This window comes from Mus caroli, chromosome 10 (genome assembly GCF_900094665.2).
Source record: "Mus caroli chromosome 10, CAROLI_EIJ_v1.1, whole genome shotgun sequence".
Lineage (NCBI taxonomy): Eukaryota > Metazoa > Chordata > Mammalia > Rodentia > Muridae > Mus > Mus caroli.
This window is the reverse complement of record NC_034579.1, coordinates 48,462,091-48,489,639: the sequence shown is the minus strand read 5'-3', so window position 1 is coordinate 48,489,639 and position 27,549 is coordinate 48,462,091. Positions and strand designations below refer to the sequence as shown.

The window sequence follows — 27,549 nt, the reverse complement described above, 5'->3', positions numbered from 1 at the left end:
GGCAGATGGGCTGGAGAAGGTACTGTGATGGGCGGATGGGCTGGAGAAGGTACTGTGAGGGGCAGATGGGAGCAGGGAGGAGAGGAAGGAAGTGCAGATCCCCTGTCCTGCTGCATGGGGGACATATGTTTCTTAGTCTAGTTTTTGTTTGTTTTGAGGAAATGAGTTTAAAGGTAGGCTATGCAATTTTATGTATGCATTAAAAATATTTGGGTAATAATCTATATTATAAAAATTCTAAGAATTCCTATTTATTTCAAGCCAGAAATTGAATGGGATTTATATTTTATTATAGATCACACTGAGCACACTTTTTACATAAATGAAATATGTTATTTCATATACTCCTAGGAATCCTTTTCTTTCTCTCCCTTACCCTCCCCTATTTCCTTCTCTGTCCGTCCTTCCTTTCTATCTTTCTGGTTTAGATTTTTGGTTTTGTTTTTTGGGTTTTTTTTTTAAAGGCCTGCAACCCTGGGCCTTACCTGTGCTGGGGAAATGCTCTGCCTCTGAGCTCTATCCCCAGGATCTTCTCACTCTGCATTGTGAGACAGGGTTCTTTACGTCTCCACTAAGGCTGTCCCTGAACTTGTAACCCTCTGTGCCAGCCTCCCCAGTAGCTAAGACCACAGGACTATAGTATGGTGTCTGGATCCTAGGGAATTTTTACAAAAGTGACAAGATGACTCCAATCAAGTTGTGAAAGTTTTTACAGCAGCATTGGGTTGGCCACAGCTGCAGCTTGTTTATGGGCAGTTTCATAGAAACCCGGGGATTGTTTCTCCCACCAAACAAGCGTGAGTTTGGGTTATCCTCTCCCTTTTCCTATCAATGTTTAAATATATTTAGAAGTATCTGCTGCAGCCGGGCGTGGTGGCGCACGCCTTTAGTCCCAGCACTCGGGAGGCAGAGGCAGGCGGATTTCTGAGTTCGAGGCCAGCCTGGTCTACAAAGTGAGTGCCAGGACAGCCAGGGCTACACAGANAAAAAAAAAAAAAGTATCTGCTGCTGCTTTCTGCTCATTCCCGCTCACTCTTAACCTGATACTACCTTTTCTTACCCCTGTGCCATCGAAGCTGGGTTTGCCTCAGTTCCCCAGTCTGTAGTTACCAGGAGACTTGGTGCATCATCGTACGTTGTACTGTTTATACCACCACCACTCTCAGCGGTCGAGATTTTCCTAGCAATAAAAATGATTATTGTTTTAGAATCTCACACATGAATGTGTTATAATGTGCTTTGATCAAGTCTTTCTCATATATCTATTCCCTCCCAAATTCATGAGCTGTATTTAAACCCACTGAATACCGAGGCTTCCAGTACATGTATGGGTGTTGGGCCGCCCAATGTAACTTGGGCAGCCTAGTGAGAAAGAAACCCCAAGAATATTGCCTCTTTTCCCCTTAGCAGCCATTAGTTGCCAGAGGTAGGATTTCTGTGAGCTCCATTTATGCTGGGACTTTGGCTGGTTTGGTCTTGTGCAGGTCTTATTCATCTGCCATGGCCCACTGTGAGTTCACATTTGCAGTGGTCCTATAATGACCATAAAACACTTGCATCAAAGCAGTCTTCCACCCTTAGCTCTTGCCATCTTTCTGACTCTTCTTCTGAGTCCATTCCTGTGCCTGTGGGTAAGGAGTGTGGTACAGATGTCCCATTTAAGTTGAACACTCTATAGCTTCATATTCTCTGCACTCTGACCAGATGTGAGTCTCTGTAGTAATCCCATCTACTGCATAAATGAAGCTTCACTGCTGAGAATTGAAAGCCACAGAAACTTACACGTAGAAGTGCATGGGGGACAGTTTAATACGTTGTTAATTGAACAGAATGATAGTAGGTTTTCCCCTAGGGCCTATGATCCACCCAGCCATAGGATTTTAGCCCAGATGACACTCCCAGACATTCTGCCAGAACACTAACAATTCTGTCTTGTGAAACAAGTCTTAAATTCAATCAGATAGCAATTGGTTACTGCCTTAGTTAAGGTTTCATTGCTGTGAAGAGACACTATGACCACAGTGACTCTTTTAATGGATAACATTTTATTAGGATTGGCTTAAGTTTCAGAGATTTAGTCCATTTCCCTCATTGTGAGTATCAGGGCAGCATACAGGCCTGCACGGTGCTAGAGATGGAGTTGAGAGTTCTGCAGGCAGCAGGGGAAAGACTGTGCCACATCAGGCATAGATTAAGTATAGGAGACCTCAAAACCCCCACCCTCCACCCCAACAATGACATCTCCCCTCCAACATAGCCACTCCTACTCCAACAAAGCTACACCTCCTAATGTGCCACTCCCTGTGGGCCAAGCATTCAAACACATGAGTCTATGGGGTCCAAACCTATTCAAACCACCACAGTAAACTCCTAAAACTCCTGCTGTCATTACTATTGGTCTTAGTTGTGTTCCAGAACTTGATGATAAGACCCTGCTGCTGAAGACATCACAAGCTTGAGCTGTAGGGCGATGGGAAATCAAGCTGGTACTCACCAGGAAGTTTCACTCCAGCATTCATAGTGCCAGAAACTGCTGTGTTTGCTACCAAGGGAGCAAAGTAACCAATACAACGTGGTATCCAGCTGTGAACCCTGCAAGCTACAATAATGACTTTCCTGGCAAGATGAGCCCAAGGTTCTCTCTTATTCCACACACTCATCTAATCCAGTCACAAGCACCACTTGTTCACTGATAGTTGCAAAGTCATTTCCCCTGAGCCTTATCTATTTAACTCTCCACACAATGTCTCTATTTATGGTTTTGATAAACATGTCATAGAAATATGCATATAAATTCTCTCTCCTTAAAACTTTGTTAATTAAATTTGTTACTTAACCTAGTCAGGGGAGGTATTGCTGATGTCTTTTTCTCCAATCTCCTTATCCATCACCAAGTCCTGTTGGTCCCACTCCCTTCATATGCTTCTATACCATCTTCTTCTCTTCATACCCACCCACAGATCATGAGTTGAAGTAGGTGTCATTGCTGTTCTGGATGGTAGTCACAACTTCCTAGCTTTTCTCCTTAACCTATTACAAAGATGACTATATATCATGAACTATATCTAATATATTATGATTTCTCATGTATGTGTGCATATGTGTGATTTCTCATTCCCTCCAGAATAAGAATCCTAGTAGTTAGTATGAAGACCCGTTTCATTATTTGACTCATGCTTGTTTCTGAGTGCCATTACTCTTCATTCAGTATTCCCAGGATTCTATGGCCTGTGGTAACTTGTGTGCGTTAGACTGCATTAGGCCTTCTATCTCCCTGCATCTTTGTCCCCTGGTTAACTACTTTTCACCTTTCAAACTGCTGAAATGGAAATGGTTATGAAAATATGCTTTTGACATGAGACATCTTTGGGTGCCTTCTGAGCTTGTAGAAGTTAAGTGTGAGAGCACATCATTGCCAGCTTGGTATTTCCTTCTCCCTAATTGAATCGACTCATTGTCTGTCTGTCTGTGTGTCTGTGTATGTGTATGTGTGTGTGTGTGTGTGTGTGTGTGTGTGTGTGTGAGAGAGAGAGAGAGAGAGAGAGAGAGAGCCAGACAGAAGTTACACCCCTTTTCTGTGTACTCCAGCAACATACAATAGACACCCTTTCATACAAGTCAGTACACTGCATTGCCACTGTCTTTTTACTTCCTCTCATTGGTGGCTTGTGATTGGTGAAAAGGCACATAACTAGCACCCCAGTTGTATTGAATAGTATTATATGAGTGGTTAATGGGTAAGCCATTTCATGTACTGCACACAAACCTTTATCCTTTGAGGTTGCTAGTGTACCAACTCACATTTGCTTCTAATACAGCAACCTTTCATTCTATTGTATTTCTTAATTTAAACTATTTTATTTTTGCCTCATCTACGTTGTCTCTCTCTGAGAACACCAATTGTTAGGTTTCAAAGTCTAGGTCCCAAAGCAATGAGTTCATTCCAGTTTATATCCATCTAAGGTACTTAGACACTGACAGCATTGATGGAAAAGCAGGTGCCAGTTCTTAATCTTGGTTTTCATTCCAGAAAGTAAATGAAGCAAAAAGAACTCAGCAAGAATATTATGAAATGGAGCTTAAGAACCTGCAAAATCGATTGGAAGGAGAGGTGGCTCAGTTAAACGAGGCCCATGGGAAGACTTTGGAAGAATTAGCTCGGAAGCACCACATGGCGATTGAAGCTGTCCATAGCAATGCAAGCAGAGATAAGATAAAGCTACAGACGGTGAGTGCAAACTTGATTCGCCACTACAGCTTAAACTGTCCAGAGTCTGGCAGTGTTCCATCACAACTTGTATTGTGGAAGAACAATTGCTGGAGTTTCATGGCTCCTGTCATGCTTTATATCATATGATGCTGTCATCATGCTTTATATCATGATGCTAGTCGTGATACGCCTGGCTTACGTTAAGTCCTGATGGAGGCCTGCTTTATTAAGACAGACTACTTTCTATAAACAGTAACTGAAACACTCTTTCATCCGGGGATTCTTCATCATGAGATAACTGTTCATCTCAGGTAGCCTTAACTCACCGACACACATATTTCTAGTAGATGGCTTCCCTGGGAATGTTTGTATGTGTGTGTGTGTGTGTGTGTGTGTGTGTGTGTGTGTGTGTGTGTTTATTTTTTTCTCTCCCTTAAATAATCATATTATTAATGGTACTATATGAGAGCAATATTACACAGCAGAAAATGCAAATTGTCTGACACACCTGACACCTTTACACTTAGCCCTTTGCTTGTTGGCTGTGGTGGCATGGACCTTAAGCTGCGCCTCTGGCACCTTCTCTGGCAGAAGAGAATATAATATGCCCTACAGTGCTCCTGTACTGAGCAAGTGTTGGGCACTCATGCATGTCCTAGCTGTGGTGATCAATGTTACTGGTGTTTGTTGTCTTGTGTCTCATACTGCGGTTCCATTTGATACGTAGTTTTTTTCTCTGTATCTTGACTGGTTGTTGCACCCTGTTTACTGATAAAGGGATGCGCTAGGTCCTCTGCAATCTGTAAGTCTGGCTCAGACCTGGGTCTCAGCTCTGTAAAACCATAAGTCATTTAATTACCCTCCTGCAGACGTTTGCTAATAAGGGCTCTGTTTTATGTAGTTACACTTTACAGTTTATAAGTGATTTTTCTGTGATATATCCCTTGATACTCATGACTCAAGATTAGTGTCTCCAACCTTACTAAGTGGAATAGATGGAATGTAAATTTAGATTCCCTGTCATAATACCCCTTCATTTTGTGGCATAAGTACTGGAATATTTTAAGATGTAAAAATTAGGAATTTTTCTTAGGATGCTACTTCTATCTCAACTATTATGTGTTCATCTAGGCAGAGACAAAATTTAGTGACACACTCTCTTGAGACTGATGGCCATTTTCTCCATGCCACTTAACATGCCCCCTCCTTGTGTGGTCCTGTGTCTGCTTAATGAGGTGGCTGTGCTCTGCTCAGAGTTACACACTAATGCACACACACTGCACACTGCGGCTTCCCTGGCTATTGCCTATCACTTTTATTTATATACTTAATTGATGGTGTCCTGCTTTTAGATGTTATTTAAGCAAGAGTCTTTACCTCATTACTCCCAGTCATCTCTTAACCATTAAATTCTAATTTTTGAGCTACCTTTAATCCTGCCTTAGCACACTTTCTGTCCTTTTAAAAATAACTTAAATGTGTTCATTTTTATTTTATGTGTGAGAGTTTTTGCACCACACGTGGTACCAAGGAAGCCAGAGGAGGACATTGGATCCCCTGGAACTGTGGGTACAAAAGGTTGTGAGCCACCATGTAGGTGTTGGGAACCCTATCTGGGTCCCTCTGAAGAACAGTCAGTGCTCTTAACTGCTGAGCTGTCTTTCCAGCCCTCCACTTATGGCATCAGAATATTTGCTATCAGAAAGATCACCTGGCCTTTCCTATATGTGAACACATTCAAAAGCTCGGTGTTGTGTTGGAGGTTCCCTTGGGGAAGAAGTATACACACCTACTCACCCCAGAAAGAGGCTGTAACAGACAAAAGTAATTATTACACCAGAGTGCACGGATGAGGGGTTACTTAGAAGGAGCAGGAATGACTCAAAAGCAGCTGCATCCACAAAAAGCTCACCCCAGCACGGGTGACAGCTCACAAGCCCTGCAGCATGGTGCAGGCAGCTAGCTGCAGGGGTCTGAGAAACTCATGCTCACAGCTGGATTGCCCAGAGCCCCTCCCCTAGCCATTGCCTCCTGCTTCTATGAAGCTGGGATGAACCTTAAAGAACCCAGCAAGTTTTCCCTTCACCACACCTGTGACATTTTGCTTCCCTCCTGGCTCCAGAGCTCCTGAAGAGAATGCTTCTATTTGGAGGGATTTGCCACGGAGCCCTTTGGGCTGCCTTCTGGGTACCACTTGCCATAACAGCTTGCTTCTTATCTGCTGCCACCCCCTCCCCTCATTGCTGCCCAGTGAGCATGCTAAGTATGTGAGCTAAAACTAGCTTTCTTCCAGAACCCCCTTTCTTTAGTGTCAATGTGTTTCTTAAAGAGAATTTAGGGGAAACAGATCAGTGCCCTGTACAGATGCTTCTCACCTGCAGCTGGACATAGTGCAGAGTGAGAGACTTTGGAACCCTCAGCCCTAAATGGGATGTCTCCATCCAATCCCTCCCCTCGGGGCTTAGGGAACCCTCCAGAAGAGTAGGCGGAAAGAGTGTAAGAGCTAGACGGGGTGGAAGACACTGAAGAAACAGGCCTTCTGAATCAACATAATCAATGCATACAAAGAACTTATGGAGACTGAGGCAGCCTGCAGTAGTCTGCACTAGGTCCTCTGCATAAATATTATGGCTTCCAGTTTAGTGTTTTGAGTGTGTCAATAGTGAGTCTCTGCTTCTTGTGCCTTGTCTTTGGGCTCCTTTAGTTCTACTTGTTTGTCTTATCCTATTCTGACCTATTAGTTTTTGTTTTATCCTATTCTGACCTATTAGTTTTGTTTTTGTTTTGTTTTAATATATATACATATATTCTCTTAGAAGCCTGTTTTTCTTTTCAATGAGACAGAAAAGGAGTGGCTCTAAATGGGAGAGGCAGTGAGGAAGAAATGGGAAGAGAGAGGAAGAGGAAACCGTAATCAGGAGGAAAATATCTATTTTCAGTTAAAGAAAAAAATTAGAATTATCCAAAAGGACTTAGTTACTAATAAATGTTTATGACAATGAAAAAAAAAACAAATTAAGCTAGTATGACCTCTCTCCTCCTTATTTATTACAAAAGGATTATATTTCTTACTGTAACTGTAGGGAATTCACCATCTGAACAAGTGTACAGAGATAACCTGTGCAGAAACAATCATGGAGCCCAAGATTACTCTACTTGGACAGATTAGCCTTTGGCCCCTAGGAACTGGGGTTTCAGAAGGGTGCCATCTTCCCCCAATATGAAAAGATCACCTGCTTAAACTGTATGCCCCAATAGTGCCATAGTGCAGACTACCTGCCTTCCTACTGGAACTTCGGAAGAGGATGCCCATGCAATGAAGCCCTAGTGAGAAACCCTGAGCTTCAGTGTCTTGGGAGCATCCCTACAGAGTTTATTGCATACTGCTGTCAAATCTTGCTAGAAGAATCTAGCTAGCAGGAGCAGAGTTCAGAGCCTGTGGAAGCTAGTGCCTGTCCCCCTGGAGACTCCTCAGTTTCACCTTTCCTTCTGTAGATTGTAATTTAAATATCTTCACTATACTAAATCTTAGGCATGTGTCAGTCGTATATCAAAACCTATGGCTACTCTCCAAATATCATCAATCTCCAGTTTGTCATGGGGGTCCCTAACACAACCTTAACCACAATTTTTCTCATCTTGTACTGTAAAAGCAGTACCAAGCTGTGCGTGTATATGCACCTCTATTGTGTTTAAACATCCCTTTTCCTCTGCTGGGATGCTCAGTGGCCCTCTACTCTGCCATTATTTTTAACTGGCATGCTCTGCTCTTCAAACCAAACTTAGTGTCAGGTTCAAAGGAAACTGCAAGTCTCAGACTCCAAAAGGGAGTTCATACATCCAGAAGTGAGCTCAGCCTAGATTGAAGGAGGACCTCTTGCAATTGGGTAAAAGCCAGGATTCCTCGGGAACTTGTAAAACTAGTTCCCCTCTACAAAAGGAGTCGTTTCCCTTCCTTCAGGCAGAGGATGTGACTACCCGTGGCACCTATCAGTATATGAAAGCACATACTGGCTTCCAGCCTCCCTGAGAATCACAAGTACCTGTTGCCCATTCCTAAGTCCACACTAGCATCCTGCCCTTCTCTCCTCCTCCTCTACCCTAGATTCCCTCCAGCTCATGGTCTTCCCTTCTCCCGAAACTGCTCATTCTCCTATAACTCCTGCTGTATTGGTTCCCTCTGTGCTGTTTGTTTCTCTCACCATGCTTTCCGTATTCTCTATCCACTGCTAATCTCCCTCTCTCACAGAAAGCCCTGGCCAGGTACAGTCAACTGGCCAAGCCCAGCCTGTTTCTTTCTCTGTCTGCCCTGGACTTATCCACATGCCTCTGGCTGGTCTCTCTTTTATCTACAATAAAAACCTCACCATTAACTGTACCATGAAGTGATCATGCCAGCGACTGACTTTCTCTCTGTAGTTTATCAGTTCTCTACCTAGAAAATTCCCTCTTCTCTCTGTACATTTAGTTGAATTCTGGTGAGTAAGTAACTCCTTATTTGGTCCTGTGGGTTATTAGAGCAGGTGTTGTACCACACCTTGTTGCCTAGAAGGCCGAGGTATTAAGTAGCATGCCTAGCAGATATCAGTTTAACTGATTTTACAAACTAATTTCCTTCATTTTGCTTTTGTTTGTTCTCACCTACATTCCCTGTTTGAACAATGAATTCCAGAAATTATAGAGAAATTTTTGTACGTAAATAGAATGGGAAACAAAATACCCATGGAAGGAGTTACAGAGACAAAGTTTGGAGCTGAGACAGAAGGAAGGACCATTCAGACACTGCCCCCACCTGGGGATCCATCGCATAATCAACCACCAAACGTAGACACTATTGCATATGCCAGCAAAATTTTGCTGCCAGGACCCTGATATAGCTGACTCTTGTGAGGCTATGCCAGTACCTGGAAAATACTGAAGTAGATGCTCATAGTCATCTATTGGATGGAACACAGGGCCCCCAAGAAGGAGGTAGAGAAAGTACCCAAGAGCTGAAGGGGTTTGTAACCCTATAGGAGGAACAATAATATGAACTAACCAGTACCCCCTAGAGCTTGTGTCTAGTTGCATATGTAGCAGAGGATGGCGTAATTGGCCATCAATGGGAGGAGAGGCCCTTGGTCTTGTGAAGATCATATGCCCCAGTACAGGGGAATGCCAGGGCCAGGAAGCAGGACTGGGTGGGTTGGGAAGCAGGGCGGGGAGAGGGTATAGGGGACTTTCAGAATAGCATTTGAAATGTAAATGAAGAAAATATCTAATAAAAATTTGTTTAAAATTAAAAGAAATAAAAATAAATATAAAAATATGGAGAATTCAAGAGAATTAGAACATCAGCTTTATTGTGCCAAATTATCATTTACATCATGCTTTCCTGGTTTTCTTCAGTAGCTTAGCCAGTCAAACACTCTTATGACTAAAAGCATTACCTAATGGTATTACCTATATCAGAATGGTTTGATCTACCACATTGAGAATTAAATGGCGTCACAGTTAACTGTGACCTTATTTACAGGGAGAGCTGATGTGAAAAGTAAAATATTAACCAGACTGTCTTTATTAGAATCTTCAGAAATATAGTATTATAATCTTACTAATTTTTAAATTTTTCTTCTTTCTAAGGAATTGGAGGAACAATATAAAAAGGAGAAACTGAGTCTGGAAGAGGATAAAAATCAGCTCCAACTAGAGCTGGAAAATCTAAAGCAAGCGCTGGGAGACAAGCTGACTTCAGCCAATCAGGAGGCAAGAGCTCTTTAGGCCTTTTGCCTACATTACATATACACTCTGTAGTAACTTAATCTGATGCCAGCACATAGGTAGGTGAGAAAACTGGCCAAAGATCTTGACTCAGTGCTGGATTTTCTAATGCTGTATTTATATCCTATTATGTAGACATGTGCTGTCAAAAACATTAGCCAGCAATGGTTTTTTTTTGTTTTTTTGTTTTTTGTTTTTTGAGGAGGGATAAAAGTAACCAGAGCTGCACCTTACGAGGTGCAAGGGGAGCAGCTGATCTGCAGAATGGCAGCTTAGTCTTCCATCCAGTGTGCCTCATTTTAAAGAGAGAAACTTTGTAGGGCCTAGATACTGGCTTCGAAAACAGATTGTTGGATAGATAGGAAAATATTATTTAGCCTTGGAAATCAAAGGCTAAGGATAGAATATAAGAAAAATGCTAGAAGGAAAAAACAGTAAGTAAAGATAGATAGATAGATAGATAGATAGATAGATAGATAGATAGATAGATAGATAGATAGATAGATAGATAGAAAGGAAAGGAGGGAGGGAGGGAAAGAGAGAGACAGAGACAGAAAGAGAAAGAGAGAGAGAGAGAAAGAGAAAGAAAAAGAGAAGAAAGAGAAAGAAAGACAGGTATCATAGTTCCTCCTCTGTCTCTGCTGTGGCAATTGCTAAGTGCTTCCCTACTATTTCCCTTCTTTCTTTCCGGTTTATCCCTCTATGGCTTCTTGAGTGAGCTCCCTCTACCTCTCTGATTCTTGTCTTCGCCCTTTGCATCTTGCCAACCTCTCCTCCTTCACTGACCTCGTCTCTCCCAACAGCCTGCTCTTGCCACTTTGCTCTTAACTCTGAATCCGCCCTCAGAAACCACAGCAGAGGGCACAAGTACCCCTGAGTCGGCCGTAGATTGCTCTCGGTGTTCTTGGGTTGTTTTCAAATGTTTATCCAGCGAAAGTACAGAAAGTACCTTAGAAAGCGATAGAGGCTAATGGCAGACACTGATGGCAGCCCAGCCTGTCTCCTGTTGTCCTAGCTAATCCTCACTGAGTTCACCGAATGCACTCTCATCAGAATCCACATGAGTTGCCCTGGCCCACCCTCACTAGAATACACTTAAGTGACCATCTTCTTCTGCAGGCCCCTCAGGTTTGCCATCTAAACGGGTTATCTTGGTTTCTTTTCCAACCTACGTACTGTAACTTCCAAATAGAGTTGCAGTGACTATGAAACTTTCTTCTCTCCTGGCTACATGTTCAATTATGTTCCAGGGTCCTGCGATGCTTTGATGCCACATTGTTATGACTCCCCAGGAGTCTGCTTGGCTCATCTCTCCTCATCTCTGCTTCTGCTTTCCCTTAGAGCTGGGTAGCCATTCCGACTGATCTGAGCCTACTGACTCAGATCTCCTAGTCTGCTTCCTGAACTTAAAATGAAGGATAGCCACATTTCCCAGTTAACTAAAGCTTGGATAAAACCCATTCACAAATCATTAGTGAGAACAGATTATAACTGCATTATTATGCATGCAACTGTAGTAATTAGAAAAAAAATGAAACACTGGAGCTACTATGGATGTTCTAATATAAATAAGTGTTTAAAATCACAAGGAATAAATTTTTAAGAATTTTAGCTCCTATTCATCAGTGACTCTGAATAGCATGCATTGCAGTTCAAGAACTCAGTCTCAACTCTCTAAGTCATAGGAACACATAGTAACACATGCCTGTGGCCTGAGCATTAGGGCATGTTTATAGGAGCCACAGCAGGACCTGTTTGGTCTTTCAGTGAAAGCTAAACCTTCTGGCTGCAGAAGAAAACATTCTGTAAGGGTCTGGAAATCAATGAAGGAAGACCCCAGACTCAAGACAGTATGCAAAAACAAAGAGCATTTATTCTGCAGAAACAACCAGCATGCAGGGTCAACCATTCTTTGGAATAGCAAACCCAGACAAAGGCACACAGGCCTTCTTATAGGGAACTGGAGAACTCTCTAGAACGGTTAGGTAATCTAAAATTTCATCGGTGGGTCATATTGCTAGGGGCACACAGGTGGTCAGTGGTCTTCATTCCTATATCATGAACAGTCAGCCATGTGATGAAATAGGGCTGCTCAGCGCAGATGGCCAATTCTGAGATATTTCCCCATTTTTGTGGTTATCTCCAGGCAGCTCTTTGGGAGGGGGGCTTATGATCTTATTCTGAATTTTATGGTCTGTTCCTAGAGCTGGTGTCTTATGACTTAGTTTCTGGGACTCATGGTCTATTCCTGAAGCTGGTGCCTTATGTCCTTGTTTGAAATCAGACCTGGTCCTTAAATGTAGATAAATGAGGTTTATGTTGTCCTTTCATTTCTGTACACAAACGAGAAAGAGAGAGGAAGGCGAGTGTAAGTGGTTGGTAAACTGCACTGATTCCTGTCTTCACTACCTTGAGAGGATTTGCAAAACAGTAAGTAGAACAGGCACCACTATTTTGTTTTTTATTATTTTTATTTATGTTTTGGTTTTTTGAGACAGGGTTTCTCTGTGTAGCCCTGGCTGTCCTGGAACTCACTCTGTAGACCAGGCTGGCCTCAAACCCAGAAAATCACCTGCCTCTCCCTCCCAAGTGCTGGAATTAAAGGTGTGCGCCACCATGCCTGGCACTATTTTGTTTTTATAAACTTAAGACAAAAAGAAAAGTAATTTTAACTGCACTAAATTCAAGAGGTACGAATGAGCAACATAGCATTGCATGACCATGAAATTCACTGTGATTAAAATTGAGGCTGTGCAATGCTACTGAATGTGTAGAGAGATAATGCAGAAGAAGCCAAGGGCAATATGGAACCGTGTAGTTTTCCTGGGAAGGGATTTAACAGGCTCTGTGGGAGCCTTGGATGGATATACCCTGGGCCAGCAGCTTCAGTTTTCTGTTTATCACTGTAAGCAAATAGTGAAGGATTATTGAGAAAATGTCAGCACTGTTTATAGGAGAAATTCAGAAGTAGCTTTAATCTCCACAGAACTCGTTTTCCCCAAAGAAAGGAAATCTTTTTCTAATTCACGTAGACACTTCTGTCATCTGTGTCTCTCTGTTCTGTGGAGCTGTTTGCACACCTGTGGGCATTGCATGTTTCATCATGGAGACACCATGTGGCCTACTAGTGGCCTGGTCATAGTACAAGGTCAAGGAAAGCAAAGGGACAGGGGTTCCTTTTACAGATTAAATGCTTACATACTGTTAAAGAGATTTTACCCCTTAATTAGTAAGAATATGTGGTGTATTTTAGTAATTGACTTATTTGTTTCTTTCATAAACATTGAATGGTTGGTTGGGTACAAAGAGCTCTGAGGCACTGTGATTGCAGTCGCAGCTAACATGGTCCCTGCTATGATGAGGAGTTTTACAAAATGAGATATTTATATGTCCACCTCAGTGCACTTTGTAAAAGAGAGATACGTTATTGACAGAGACTGGACCAGATGATAAATTGAGGAAATATTATACAAAGGCCCTAATGCATGGGGCCTTTGTAGATACTATTGGAGTATCAGTATAGATGTGGTGCATCAGCAACTATAGGTATAGTATCACTTCCAGTCTCCCAAGCATTGATTTGTATTCTTCTCTATCTGTAATACAGGCCAGGGTAGGAGATTCTAGTTATTAAGTCAGAGAGAACTTGTCCATGACACATATTAAGTGGGTAAAAATCAAAATTTCAGTCCAAGTGGTAGTATTTGGAGCTCAGTTTAATCATTGTAACCACAGTACTTTACCTTTGCAACAAATACAAAGACAAATGAAGGAAGATTGCTGAGTTAGCTAGAGAGTTAGGCAGCTCTCATAGAACAGAGGCCCTGTGAAATATTTTGAATAATTGTGAAGCATAAGGCTGATGCTAAGCACAAACCTGAGAATGCTTACTTTAGGGTCAAGGTTCACGCTCATGTCCACACTAGTCTCTGTGCTTCCACAGAGAAAGGGCTGAAGAACAGTGCCCATGAATAGATGGAGAGTCTAAGGAGGAGATGCTTACCTTCTGTATCCTCTCAGGAGTCATAATAACAAGAAGAATCTAGGGTATTCTTTCTGTATCACAAAGAGCAGACGTTAGAATGTAAACCATCAGGACAAAGACCTTACACTCACCCAAGTGATTAAAATGTCCCTGGATAATGTGAGCTTCAAACAGATTGGATCCAGAACTGAAACTGGTGACACTGGAACTGGGTTTCCTTGTCCTTTTGGATTTGTCTTATTTGTGTTGACTTTATTTGTCAGTCATGCATTCCTTTGGGCCTGGTACAGCTGGCAGAAGTGTGTTACTAAGAGACCCGTTTTCTTCTAAAACATCTAAGAGCTCTATGAATGATGTGTTTACCCCCATGGCTGTTCTTGAAACATTCTCAGGGCTACAGAATGAAGCAGTTGTATTGGGTTATACTCTGACCAAGCTGTTATCTGGAGTTGGACTGAATTCCTGCTGAGACCACAGGACATCAATGGGGAAGGAGAGTAGATCTCCCATGTACCCAAAAGAGATTTTTGACAGTGGCAGACAATAGTTGCTTTCAAATATAATTCATTTGTATTAATTAGACTCATAGAAAACAATCAGCCATTCTTGTTGCTTACTTGATTTTTGTATTTTGCACTTAACTATGCAAGAATTAAAACATTTTGCTTTTTAGCAAAAAATAAAAAGAGGAAATATTTATTACCCTTTTAATTAGATTCTTTATTTCCTTAATACAACTTCCAAAGGACCTAACTCTCTCCTGCTTCCTCTCTTCCTCCATCCAACCCGGAAGTCCTGCCTACTTGCCCAGTTATTGATTCCTTTATTCATTAGGGGATGGTTTACAGGGAGTCACCTGAATATGTGACTCATTCCTTGTTCCAGACAACCCCTCCTGGGAAAGCAGAATTAACATCAGAATACAACAACACCAGGGCCATCTACAACAACCAGTCATAGCCATGAAAGAAAATAGTCCACCATGTGTCTAGATAGGTCTTAGGTTCAGAGAATGGAATGGATGAAATTTTACCAAAGGGTCAGATATTTTTGCTATGAATATATGTTAGAGCACAGAAGGGGGGAATCTTTTATCATTTTACTAAGTTTAGGAGCATTTAGAGACACTAACAAGATTTCATTCTACCACGCCCAGACTCATTTAGCATGTACACACAGAGATACCTACATTGAAAGAACAGGAAGAGCAGAGGATACTGATGAACAGTTTCCATGGCTTTTTTTGTGGAGTCTGTATTTGTAAGAAAATACTTGCAAGGAAAACGTTCATGCATTTTATAGGAAGGCTTGTCCATTTCTTTTCAAATGAGTGTTGACTTCATAGCATCTCCTTAGATTTTAAAGATCTTTAAAATCATGGGTTTTTAGCTCTTATAATTAGAGGGTCTCCCAGGCAACTTTTATATGGAAATACAAATAAAACCTGAGTCTCAAAGATATATGTAAGAGATTGCCAACATTGACCTAAATGTATTGCCTTTCTAAATAGCACAAGGACTTGATGCATGATATATTAATGGTTTGATTTTTTAAAAAGCTTTAAAACAGTTTGTATTTTTATCTTTAATGTAATCTTCATCTCGTTTCAGTTCCGTTTCATTGGCATTTTATTATTTGATATTACTAGGAATTTTCTTTAAGCCAAGAGCCTGAGGGAAGGTGTATCCATGCCCTTGCATTATGATCCTGAAAAGTGGAAACTGTAGACACGGAAGTCTAAAAGAAATGACCGATGGTAAAGAGTATCTTGGCCAAGTGCTTCTTCCAGAGTTGTGAAGAAGGGATCCGTGCAGTAAAGTCAGAAATATGGAAACCGTCTGAGGAGCTGTGGGGATGGCACTGTTCTGCTGTGTACTGCACATTAATAAAACACTCTGTTCACTCGTAGATTGGCCGCCTCCAGGACCTCGTAAGGAAGAGTGAACAAGGTCTTGGCTCTGCCGAAGGACTCATTTCTAGTCTTCAGGATTCCCAGGAGAGGCTTCAGAGTGAGCTGGACCTGACAAAAGGCAGGCTGAAGGAGACCAAGGATGCCCTATTAAATGTTGAGGTGATTGCATGATTCTGCTGTAATCTAAATGTCTAAGTATAAAAATACAACTGGGCCACTTTACTTAAAGCATCTGTGGGTGTCATTGTATATAATTAGTGTATTAGTTCTTAGGACTCCCACTGAAAAGTAATCCAAATGATTTGAGCACAACTGAAATGGGTCATCTCTTGGTTAGGTGTCGAAGATGAAGGTGCTGACAAGGACATCCTCTCTCTCATGTCACTAAGAGGAAACTGTTTTCTTTTTTGCAGCTTTTTATAGCCCCAGAGATTGATTTGCATTTAGTCACAGCATTTTCATCTCTACCTGTCTCCATATCATCATCTCAGAAGTGTGCTAATCATACTGGATTAAGGAGTCTTTTGCTCCAATATAGCCTCACTTCAATTAAACTGCATAAACTCATACACAGTTAAACTGTGTGAGCACTGTCTCCAAATAAGGTTGCATCCTGAGCCATGCTCAGTCTAAGGGCTGAGATTTCAGGAATGCTTTTTACAGACACCGTTCAATCCAGGATAATTAGTATGTGCAAGTTTTTCCCTGGTCAAAGCTGCAGCTTTCATATATAGCAAACGAGCTTCTCTGTGACCTACAGGTCTCGGGAGGCTCTACCTCCCCCTCCCACTCTTAGGAAGTAAAGCAAAGTTCCAGAACCTGTAGAACTAGGCAAACAATAGATGAGGGATCTTCATGTCCTCCCTCAGGGGTGATCTGGAGTGTGGGCTTCAGTCAGGCGCGATGGCCCTATGAGGATTCTGCATCCATCACTTACCATGTCACTTGGACAGAGCTGCATTTCCTTCCTGACACTTCAGTAGGGCAGAGAGCAGGGTAATAATACTTATCATATCATGGTTATAATAATTAAAAGGGATGATCTGTATACTCTGGTGCTCAGCAAAGTGTAATCACTCAGCTGGCATTGGTCTTGGTAGTCGTATTAGTTTTTATCTTAGGATTGGTGACATTTCAGGTGTGTGTGTATTTGCTGCACTTCCTCTATTGTGTATATATAATTCTATTCATGGTTTACCTAGGCAATAATTGAGTATATTTTGAATACCAATAGCATTTTACTTTTGAAATCTGTGACAAAATAGATGGCTTCTGTTTACTTTTCTCTAGTAGATATATGATAAACAATGCTAATATGACAATAAGTTTGCATACAATATACAATACACTATAGTAGTATACAATATAGTTGATGTATATGATACCATACATTGTCTATAACCTTAGTGGTAGCAGCTTTCCACATACGGCTGAATAGAATGACTAAATCATATTGAGAGGTGTTGTTTTACATTAGCAAAAGTAAAATGAGGGAGGAAGGTATTTTAAATTGGTAACTCTATTTTGTTGAAAGTTACATGTGGCATGCATGCGTGTGTACGTGTGTGCCTGCCTGCCTACATGCATGGATGCATGTATTATGTCTATATGGTACCTCAGCTTGGTATACACCCTATTCCTAACTTTACTGTGATTTATCCTGTAATTCCAGCCTCAGGGACATCTGATATGTCTGTCCTCTGAGGCCATCTGCATTCACATGCACATGCCAACACATAGATATGCACACATACACATAATTAAACCAACACATACATACACACACATAGACATAGTTAAAAATAAATCTTAATGCAGAATTTCCTTAAATAGGAAATGCTTTAAGTATAGTTAAATTAATGTTCGGTGCTAGCTTTTGTGGAAAGATGGTTCCTAGAGGCTGAGTGTTGAGCAAGAACATGTGCCTGAGTTCAGCTTGGTAATTAGTTAGCCAAGTCAACAGTGTTCTGTGGGGGTTTCAATATGAAAAATAACCTTTAAAACTGCTTTACTTTGTGCTGTCCCCAAAAACCCATCATAGTGACTAAAGGCTAGCCCAGTGCCTGTTCCTATTTTGCCGGGTGCTCTTGGGTAGCCACAGCACCCAGAATGGGTCATCATTGGCGCTCTTGTCCAGATAGCCACTTCCAGCCACAGGATCCAGGGAATCACTTGATATATGCCAATCTGCAAGGATTTCTCAAGGGCCATGTCATTATCATAACGCTAAGAGCATGGGCACGTGGTTTCAAGTTACATAAGAAAAACATCCAGTCAATTTAAATTCTTTATAATCCCTTTAATCATGTTGATGGTACACAGGTAGCCTGATGTTCAACAAGAATAAGAAATCATTGGAAGAACATGGCAGTATGATGTATGTTTATGATTTTAAAAAAAGCTTTAATAAACTAACTTTAAACTGTTTAGATGGGATAAGCTTTGATTTAGAAAAATTAAGGAACTTTTCAAATACTAAAAGTGCTCCTTTTATTTTGTGGAACTACCTTGACTAATTCTCCTAGCTAGCGCAGCAGCAGCTGCCACACTGTTCTTCTGTGTTCGTGGAGACTAGTCTTCATTTGTCCTTCTGTTCCTCAGGCTGAGCTACAACAAGAACGTCACGAGCATGAGCAGACACTAGCCACCATGAAGGAAGAAGAGAAGCTGAGGGTGGACAGAATGGCCCATGACCTGGAGATCAAATGGACTGAAAATCTTAGGTACACCGGGCTCTGCAACGCGGTCTCATGTGGGAAGTATTCCTGTGGTAGCCTCCTTAAAAGATGTGCTAGTGCTCTTGTAAGTTAATTTTTCTCATAATTAAATGCAGAGGATTTAGAGGTCTTTTTTCCCCTGCTTGAATTCAGATTCAGTTTTTAAATTTAATTTTCTTGAGTACAAAAATGCAGAGAAGTAACGTGAGATTAGAAGACTGATTCGTAGCCGGGCGTGGTGGCGCACGCCTTTAATCCCAGCACTTGGGAGGCAGAGGCAGGTGGATTTCTGAGTTCGAGGCCAGCCTGGTCTACAAAGTGAGTTCCAGGACAGCCAGGGCTACACAGAGAAACCCTGTCTCGAAAAACCAAAAAAAAAAAAAAAAAAAAGAAGACTGATTCATTCTTTCCATGCCTGGTCTACTGATGGAAAACAAGTGCTCTTGCCCAAGTGACCAGGTCCCTGTAAGTTAGCCCAGTGGCACTCACACTCACAGGCCTGGGGATTAAATGGGCTTTTAGAAACCCTGTGAGCCCCCAGAGAGCATTTCCTGAGAGAAACGACTCTCTTTACAAAGCAGATGCCTACGATTTATTATAGACAAGAGTGCTCCAAGCTTCGCCAGGAGTTGAGGCTCCAACATGAAGAAGATAAAAAGTCTGCCATGTCTCAACTGTTGCAGCTGAAAGAGAGAGAGAAAAATGCCGCCAGGGACTCATGGCAGAAGAAGGTGGAAGACCTCTTAAACCAGGTAGACGAGTCTGTGCCTGTTCCTCTCCTTGGCACTCTCTAGCTGGAGAAACATGACCTGCTGCATGCTAACTCACTGTATTTTATTTTCCATCGAACAGACTTAAAACATTGTAAATGTTTTAAGACTGGAAACATAGTCACATGAAACAGTATGCTAAGTAAATCAGTTGTATATGTGATCCAGATTCTGAGAAGAATTTGTAACGTTTTAGTTTGATATTTGAGCAGAACACATGGGCTTTAAATGGGAAAGTCAGCTAGTTCTTGACAATGTAAAATCATTTCATTTCTAGCCTTTAGATGCCATCTGGGCAGCAGAAGATACTCAGTAGCAGTGTCCTGATTTCCTAAAACTGTTTACCCAAGTGAGCAACTTTTATCAGTTTCTTTTATGGTTTCATGCCTTAAGTACTGAGACAGTATAGCATAAAGAAAAAGTGGTAGTATGTTCTAGATCTAGATGGTTTCCAGGACATTTATAACTATCATTAAAATAATTTACACATTTCTCTTATTTACACAAAGGCAGACTTTATGAACCTTCTGCACTTTCCTGGTTAAACAAGTACTTAACTAGACCCAGTGGTATGCATCACCAAGCCAGATGATCCTGGTAAACTAGTAATGAAATAGACTGACTGTGTATCACCAAGCAAGGGGAGATCCTGGCAAGCCAGTAATTAAGCAGACTGTGTGCTTCACCAAGCAAGGACAGAACTAAGGCATGAAGCAACTCCTAAGTGAGTGCTGAAAAATCTACAGATATCTCAGACTTTTCTTTCTGTCTATGATTGTGAAAAATTTCAAAATGGAATACAAAGTAGGCTTTCTTTAAGCTAAGTTTTATATATGTAGAATCATGTATTGCCATTTCAGGAATGGTTGAAGCCTGCCCGTTTCTCTCTGGTTTCCATAATTTAAAATGGAGATCTGAAAAAGAACAATGTGTGTGTGTGTGTGTGTGTGTGTGTGTGTGTGCAATCATTTGAAGCCTTTTGAATAAGAACAAGTAAACAACTCCTCTTTGAGGTTGTCATCACATTGGCACAGTTTGCTAGTGGCCTTCTGTAAATTTAATTTCTTATTTAGGGACCCAAAGTGGTAGGTTTTCCTGGGCAGACTCCCCCTAACCTTCTGTCACATTCTGCACCTAGCAAGGGATAGTGATTCAATTATGTATTAATATGGAAACCACCCCTAAGATGTCTCTGATATTTTTCAGCCAGGAAGTGTTGAGCACAAATGTTTTAAGGACTGTTTGTATTGTAAAGAAATTTCACCACATTCGCCATCATTTTTCCTTAAATGATTTGTATTCTTTTGTGATTATTTGTGTGTGCATTCCTAGATGCATTGTGCATGTGTGGAGTGCAGAAGGCAGCTTGCAGGATTCAGCTCTCTCCTTCTACCATGTTGACTCCAGGGAGTGAACCCATGTCATCAGCCTTAGTGGCAGACCCCATTGCTGATCCTATTCTTGTTATTCTTGTCATCTCTCTTGCATCAAGTTATCGGAGCTCATCCTTGTTCTGTTTTTTCCTCTTCCCTCCTTCCTTTCTTTTCTTCCTTACTTTTCTTCCTTGTGTCTCTTCAGTGCTTATTACTAAGTGGTTTTCTTTTAATATTGCATTTACCCCACTTTATATCCCAGGATTACATTTTAACTTGTTTTAGTTCTTATTGATTTCATCATTGATGATGATGGTGGTGGTGATGATGGTGTAGGGTCTTACTATGTTGCCCAGGTTGATCTTGAACTCTGGGCTCAAGTTCTCTTTCTCCCTCAGACTCCCAAGTATCCAGGCCTCCTGTTCTGTGCCAGCAGGCCAGGCTAAAGTATTGGCCAGCACAGGCTGTACTTTCTGGGATAGTGTATACATCACAATTGACAAAGAAAACAACTAGGTTCTGATATAGCTATAATATGTAGAAAGTTATAAAGAAAACACTTGACTATATTTTCTGTTTTTAATGCTAAAATGCTATCACTTATTCACTTATTTCCATCTTAAGATGGATTTTATTGTAGTTCATTTCTTTATCTCCACTCAGAACATTAGCTGACAAATTAATAAATCTTATCAACATAATTATAAAGAGAATGGTTTATCTTGACTCACAGTTTTACAGATTCCAGCCTACACTTCGGTAGACCCATTACTTGGAAGGCCTCTGGTGCAGTGCCAGGACGTCATTGTCTGGAAGCATTGAGTCATAGAGAAGTCGTAGAGAAGACTTCAGTGACAGGACGCAGAAAAGAAGTGGAGAAGGGGTCCCATGGTCTCCTCTTCACTTGTTCCCAGTAATATAAAGATGTACCAGGCCACATCTCTCAAGAGCTCTACCATCTCTCAATAACACCACCCTAAGAGCCAAGTCACATGGGTTTTCAGAAGACATTTACTGTCTAAACCATTGTACTGGGTAAGTTTTATGCAACACAAATGCAAGGATGAGAAAAGAATAAAACAGGAGTTCCATTTGCAGATGTGAGAAATGGGAAAGGAAGGAATTATTCTGAACTGCAAGGCAGATACAGTGAGCTCTAAAGGCTTGCAAAGCGACTCTTCGTTCCTCGGCCCTGTAAGTGCTGCTGCAGCTGAGGTCCCAGCTCCCAGAGGCAATGAGACACACATGGGGTTACCAGTCCAGCCCCTAAAGCTTTAGCTTCACCACCCCACCCCCAGCTTTTGGTGGAGTTCTTCTGGCTTGCTAACAGTGAAGCACAGGGTCTTGCCTTTAGAAACAAAGAAGACAGATGATTCACTTTCAGGGACATTCTTCCCTCCTCCTCCTCCTCCCTCCTCCTCCTCCTCCTTTTGTTTTGTTTTATTTTCTTTGAGACAGGGTCTCACTATATAGCTCTGGATGTTCTGGAACTCTCTATGTAGGCTAGGCTGGCTTTGAACTTACAGAGAGAGAGAGATGCCTAACTGTGCTGGAATTAAAGGCGCACCACCATGCCCTGATCCTTCCTTCTTCCCAAATAATAGTGCCTAGCTACTGCTGTAAGAACTCCTTGTCCCTTGTTTGCTGGTTATGCTAATGTAGTAAGCAGTCCTCAGGTATATTTCAGAACTGTCTTTAAAACCTGCTTTCTTATGCTTACATTATGGATAGGCTTGGGATTTTCAAAATCTTTATATTCTAATGAGTTTTTGTTTAACAATTGCATCTTTTAAGTTGTTTGCCTCTTCTTTAAAGCATCTTTTTCTTTTTAGATTTTTGAAGTATTTATGAATGTTTAGCTCAAATGTATGTCTGTGCAGCACTTACCTGCCTGGTGCTAGTTGAGGTAATGAGAGAGTATCAGATCCTCCTTCAAATGGAATTATGGGTAGATATGAGCAGCCATGTGGGCACTGGGAATCAAGCCCAGGTCCTCTGTAAGAAAAGCGGGTGTTCTTAACCACTGAGTCATCTGTACAACCTCCATATCTCCCTTCTTTCATTTTACTATGACTGACAATGCAGACCTTCAAAACTACTTGGAAATCACTTAGCTCAATATTCAGTTCCTTTTCTTAATTTTTATTTTCTGTAAGACTCAAGTACGGAAACAACTGTCAGCAAAGGTCATAGCTTTGTGAAAGGTATGGCAATCACTCCAGTTTTCAGTGCTGTGACCATGTTTTCTGCCTGAACCCTTCTCGGGTGGCGGCGGGGCTTACTGTCCCTGTTTCTTCCAGTGCCTATTTCCCCAGCATCTCCTTAGTGTTCTCTAACGTGACTGACAGCTCTCTGCACCTGTCCACTTTCTTTCTGAAAAGGCCTATTTATAGAAATACAGGTTTTTCCTGTGTGAAGCTCAAACTCCAGCCTTGCCATAAACCACTTCCAGGATTCTGGATTGGGGCAGCACCCTCACTCCTTGGTACCAGTAGTCCTGTCTTAGCCTGGGCTATGCTGGTGGCATTGCTGTAGATGCCAGCTTTTGAACATAAATGTTTCTCACGGCTCTGCTCAAGGTCTCACTTTCTAATACCATCCCATTGAATGGTAGGATGTCAACAGAAGAGTTGGTGAGCTGGGGGCACAAACATCCAGTCCATAGTTTTTGAGGATCCCAGTATGTCTTGCAATGTATGTAAGTGACCTCCAGGGTCAATTCCAAAGGTGTGGTGTCTTCCACCATTCAATTCTAGTAAACTGTGTCCTAGAATACTTAGTCATCCACTTTTTAAAAGTATGTTAATCACCTTATGTGTATGAATTCCTTTTGCTTTGCATGTATGTATATGTGTATGTATGTATACCCCATATGTGTGCTTGTGGGTGAGCATTAGATCCCCTGAAATTGGAGTTACAGATGGTTGTGACCACCATGTGAGTTTGGGGACCTGAGCAGCAAATGATGTTAACTTCTGAGCTAGCTCTCTAGCCCCCTATTCAACCCTGTGCTATTGGAAAACAGCATTATAGTCTCTAAAGTTCATGCTAGAAACGAGAATTTAAAAGATACAAAATTGCTTCATTTTTTTTTCTCTATAGTCCTGATTTCCAACGATTATCTCAAGCCAGTAGTAATACCAAAAGGTCAAGGCAATTTTGTGGTTCTCATCTGCTCTTTGGAGAAAGCTGTGCCCTACAGCCATTTGTGTGCAACACCTGAGCAGTTAGGTTGCAGCTCTCTGAAGGACTTTAGAACAGCAGTAGCCCTTCTGTGCCTTTGGTAGCAGTCATATTTTACCCCAGACTCAGGTCACAAGTTCTAACCTTAAGTATCCTGCACAGGTAAGTTGACCAGCCCACAGATCCATCAGATAATTTTAGGATTATCTAATCCTGTTATTATCTAATCCTATTCATATCCTGATTATCTAATATGTGCAGATCATTTACACTGACTGTGTCTTAAATCTCTTCTTAAATCAAATTTCTCCTCAGAACTGTTTTTTGTGTGCATGTTATAATGAATGTTCTGTGTTTCACACTCCATTTTACTCCTCCTCCTCTCTGACTCAGTCAGTTTCTGAATGTCCCCTCTCTTCTTGTGATCTTTCCTCGTAGCGGCACTCTCTGGGTGAAGCTTTGCATAAGTCTATCAACAATGTAAGTGAGCGAGCGGCACTTACAGTTTCTGCACAAGGCATGTCGCCCTTTTGGTTTTGCATAACAACACTGCTTTGAAGCTTTAACTTATACAAAAATAGACTTTGGCACACAATGTAAGATTTGGTTTGTTTGGGTTTTTTTGGCATATGGGTACTAATGATCTCTAACTTTCAACCATTCATTTGTGTATGTACGTACATCCACAATATTGTCTTATTAAGTGTATTTCATGATAAAGCTAAGCTAGATTTTCAACTTACATATAAAATTCATTATTTTAATGTTAAAAACCTTGAAAGGCATAGTAATGTCCCTGAAAAATGTTAACTAGTTGATTATCAGAAAATCTGAATAAATACAAAATATGTTTTCTTTAGTTAAAAATTTATTTTTAAAGAAAGCATTAATAAACTTTACTTAAAAGGAATAAGTATTTGGGAAAATGCATAAAATTTAAGTATATTTTATATTTTAATGTCATAAATTTTAACACATGAGATAAATCCCTTTTCTAAATGGCAAAAGAATTATTTTTGACTTTTATGTAGACACACATGCAGAGATTAAGCTTCAAATAATCATTCATATGTTTCTATTTAATTTGAAGAAAATAATGAGATTTCTCTGCATATCAAATCCCATTCATACCTTGTCCTTCTTTATAAAATTACAGAGCTGAATGTCTCTGAGTGTGTTCCTTGGCTCCCTGATACCTTGGGGCTGAGGTCAGTGCATTTCTTCTGAAAAGGCCTGTGGCGATGCATGCCTTTCCTCAGGGAGTAGAGGGTGAAAATATTAAAGGTGGCCACTGCCTTTGCTGCTGTCCTGTGAAAGACTCACTCACTGGAATGTCAGGCAGGTAGGCAGCTGTGTTCCTGTGTACCTATTTATAAGCAGAATGCAGCCAGACCACTCTTTCCCAGATAGAGCAAAGTTTGAGTCTAAATTTGTCCTGTGAAACTTTAATATTTTCATTTTTCTACTACCTGAGAAAAGTCAACTTTCCTATCAAATAAGTTAAAAAATCAATATGATTAGCTTAATTTTCTTAATATATTTTAAAATAAATGACCAGATATATTTATCTCAATTTTGATGAACAAGAAAGACTACATGTAAACATTCTTGTTAACATTAAAGTCACATAGCTTAGAGTAATAATTTTGACCTGATCATTTCAGTTTTCAGCTTAATATCCAAATTTTTTGATGTATTTGTTGATTAAGATAAGAACCCAAATAGAATGTGATTGTTGTCAAAATGGATTACATTGTTTCTCAGAACATTTTGATGGCATAATTATTCCCCTTAGTGGTTAAAAATACACTAATTAAATAAATACTAGATCATCAACTTAATATAAGTAAAAGTACATTATTTCAAATGTCTATTTGTACCTGGATGGGAATATCTTTATATATTCCCTAAGGAAAAAAATAGCATTAAACATTATTAAATAATCCTCATTTAATTAAACCCCAGATGTGACATCATAGTTGTCATTGGTCACCTTTCACCCCCATCCTGCATAACCAACCTGAATTGTTAGCGTGCAGCGCCCTCATCCATCCATAGACCCAGCTTCCCAAGTGTAAGTTCATGCTTAGCAAGAGGTGGCTTCTCATAGGCCATCCTTAAAAACATCCCGTGATTGCTAATACATCTCTTCTCTACAGATGCTTTGCAGTTTGTTTTAGTTAAGATTGAGATGATAACTGGGAATGTAATTTATAGCATCTCTGGGAAAATTAAGAAGTGTCCCTGTGGCTCCTAATTGCTAATTTTAGTTTAGAACCTTCCAAGAAAACCCTTTTCTGGAATTGCCAAACAGAAGTTTTTCAGAATGGCCATAATTTCATGATCTAAAATATATTTTCTTTTTAAAAATAGGTTTTTAACTGAAATATTTTATCACTTTCCTTCTCTATGGAGTCTTTTATAATAACAAATCAATAGTCTTTTAAAAAGCGTTAAAATGTCTCAGCTCCCATAATCTATAATTGTTCATGAAAATGTATGTAGACCATTGACATGGTGATAAATTATTCTTATTGTTCTCCACTAAGCCTAAGTTAGCAGTTTTTAGTGTTGTTTTCAGTGCTTAAAAGTACCAAACTTCATCGTTTTTCCAATTAACGTGGTATGACTTTCAATAGCCCTAGTTATGTACCTGTGGTAAAAGAGGGACGCATCTTTACATCCCTGCAACACCTGACATGTGCTGACTGACACTGAAGAAATAGAAAGAGGCGAGGACCAGTGACTGCCATGGGCAATGCCATTGCACGCACTAGGGAGACCTTCTGTGCCTGTAATCACAGTGCTTTCGTGGAGAGGTGGAAAGGTCAGGGGTTGTAGGCCAGCACCCTAGGATACAGGACAACAATGATTTTGAAAATAAAAAAAGAACAGAGAGAAAATTCTGTAAATGGTGACCCACACCTGTAAGTCAAGACCAGCCTAGGTAATACGATGAGACCCTGGCTCATAAACTACAGGCAAACAAAGCAAGAAAACCACGAGTCAAGTGTCTGAATACCGTGTATAACGTATAAATGCCATTTACATAAAGCATAGACTCACTGTTCTCTCTAAAGCGGGGGGGGGGGGGATCACTTAACATCAACAAATAAAGCCCAGGGTGCACGCATCTTGAGGAGGCCATCCAGATCTGGCTCTGTAAATTCTACTTCGTCAACACCTGTACCTTCATGACCTCATACCCACAGTGGTATTTTCTTTTCCCTCTGACACATTTGGGATATGTGACGCCATCCATGGCTCCAAGCATTAAATACTGAGGTTTTTTTTTTTTTTTTAAATGTGCCCAGAGTCCACCTAGAAACTTTGGTATATAGAACATAAATCAATATTTTATCAGATAGATTATCTATATTTCAGTTTATACTTGGTATACTTTCTTATAAATCTAGCAAAACAAAATACGTTATTCCATCAAGACACACTGAACTACATCTCCAGCCTGCATCTCTCTGTCTGATGCACTCCAGAGTGTATTGCATATACAGTGCACACTTACTTTGGTAATTAGAGACAAACCTGTCGATCAGCCTGGATCCAGTTCTAATGCGTAGAACCAGAATCTCAGAGGGTCAGGAGATTAACACACAGCTAGATTCAAGAGTCCTTTTCTAT

General features: G+C 40.8%; 1 protein-coding gene across 7 annotated transcripts in view; it reads left to right on the top strand.

Annotated features, from left to right (window-relative positions):
* Fam184a (family with sequence similarity 184 member A) overlaps positions 1-27,549 on the top strand; it is a 112,272-nt gene that overhangs the window by 57,406 nt on the left and 27,317 nt on the right. For 4 of the 7 annotated variants that reach the window (XM_029482934.1, XM_029482933.1, XM_029482932.1 and 1 more), the window contains exons 5-10: positions 4,031-4,228; positions 9,833-9,955; positions 15,865-16,026; positions 18,469-18,590; positions 19,186-19,336; positions 24,349-24,390. In XM_029482934.1, the coding sequence (XP_029338794.1) occupies positions 4,031-4,228; positions 9,833-9,955; positions 15,865-16,026; positions 18,469-18,590; positions 19,186-19,336; positions 24,349-24,390 (798 nt within the window). The remainder of the gene's footprint in view (positions 1-4,030; positions 4,229-9,832; positions 9,956-15,864; positions 16,027-18,468; positions 18,591-19,185; positions 19,337-24,348; positions 24,391-27,549) is intronic. The other 3 variants (XM_029482936.1, XM_029482935.1, XM_021173929.2) reach the window with 1 other exon arrangement.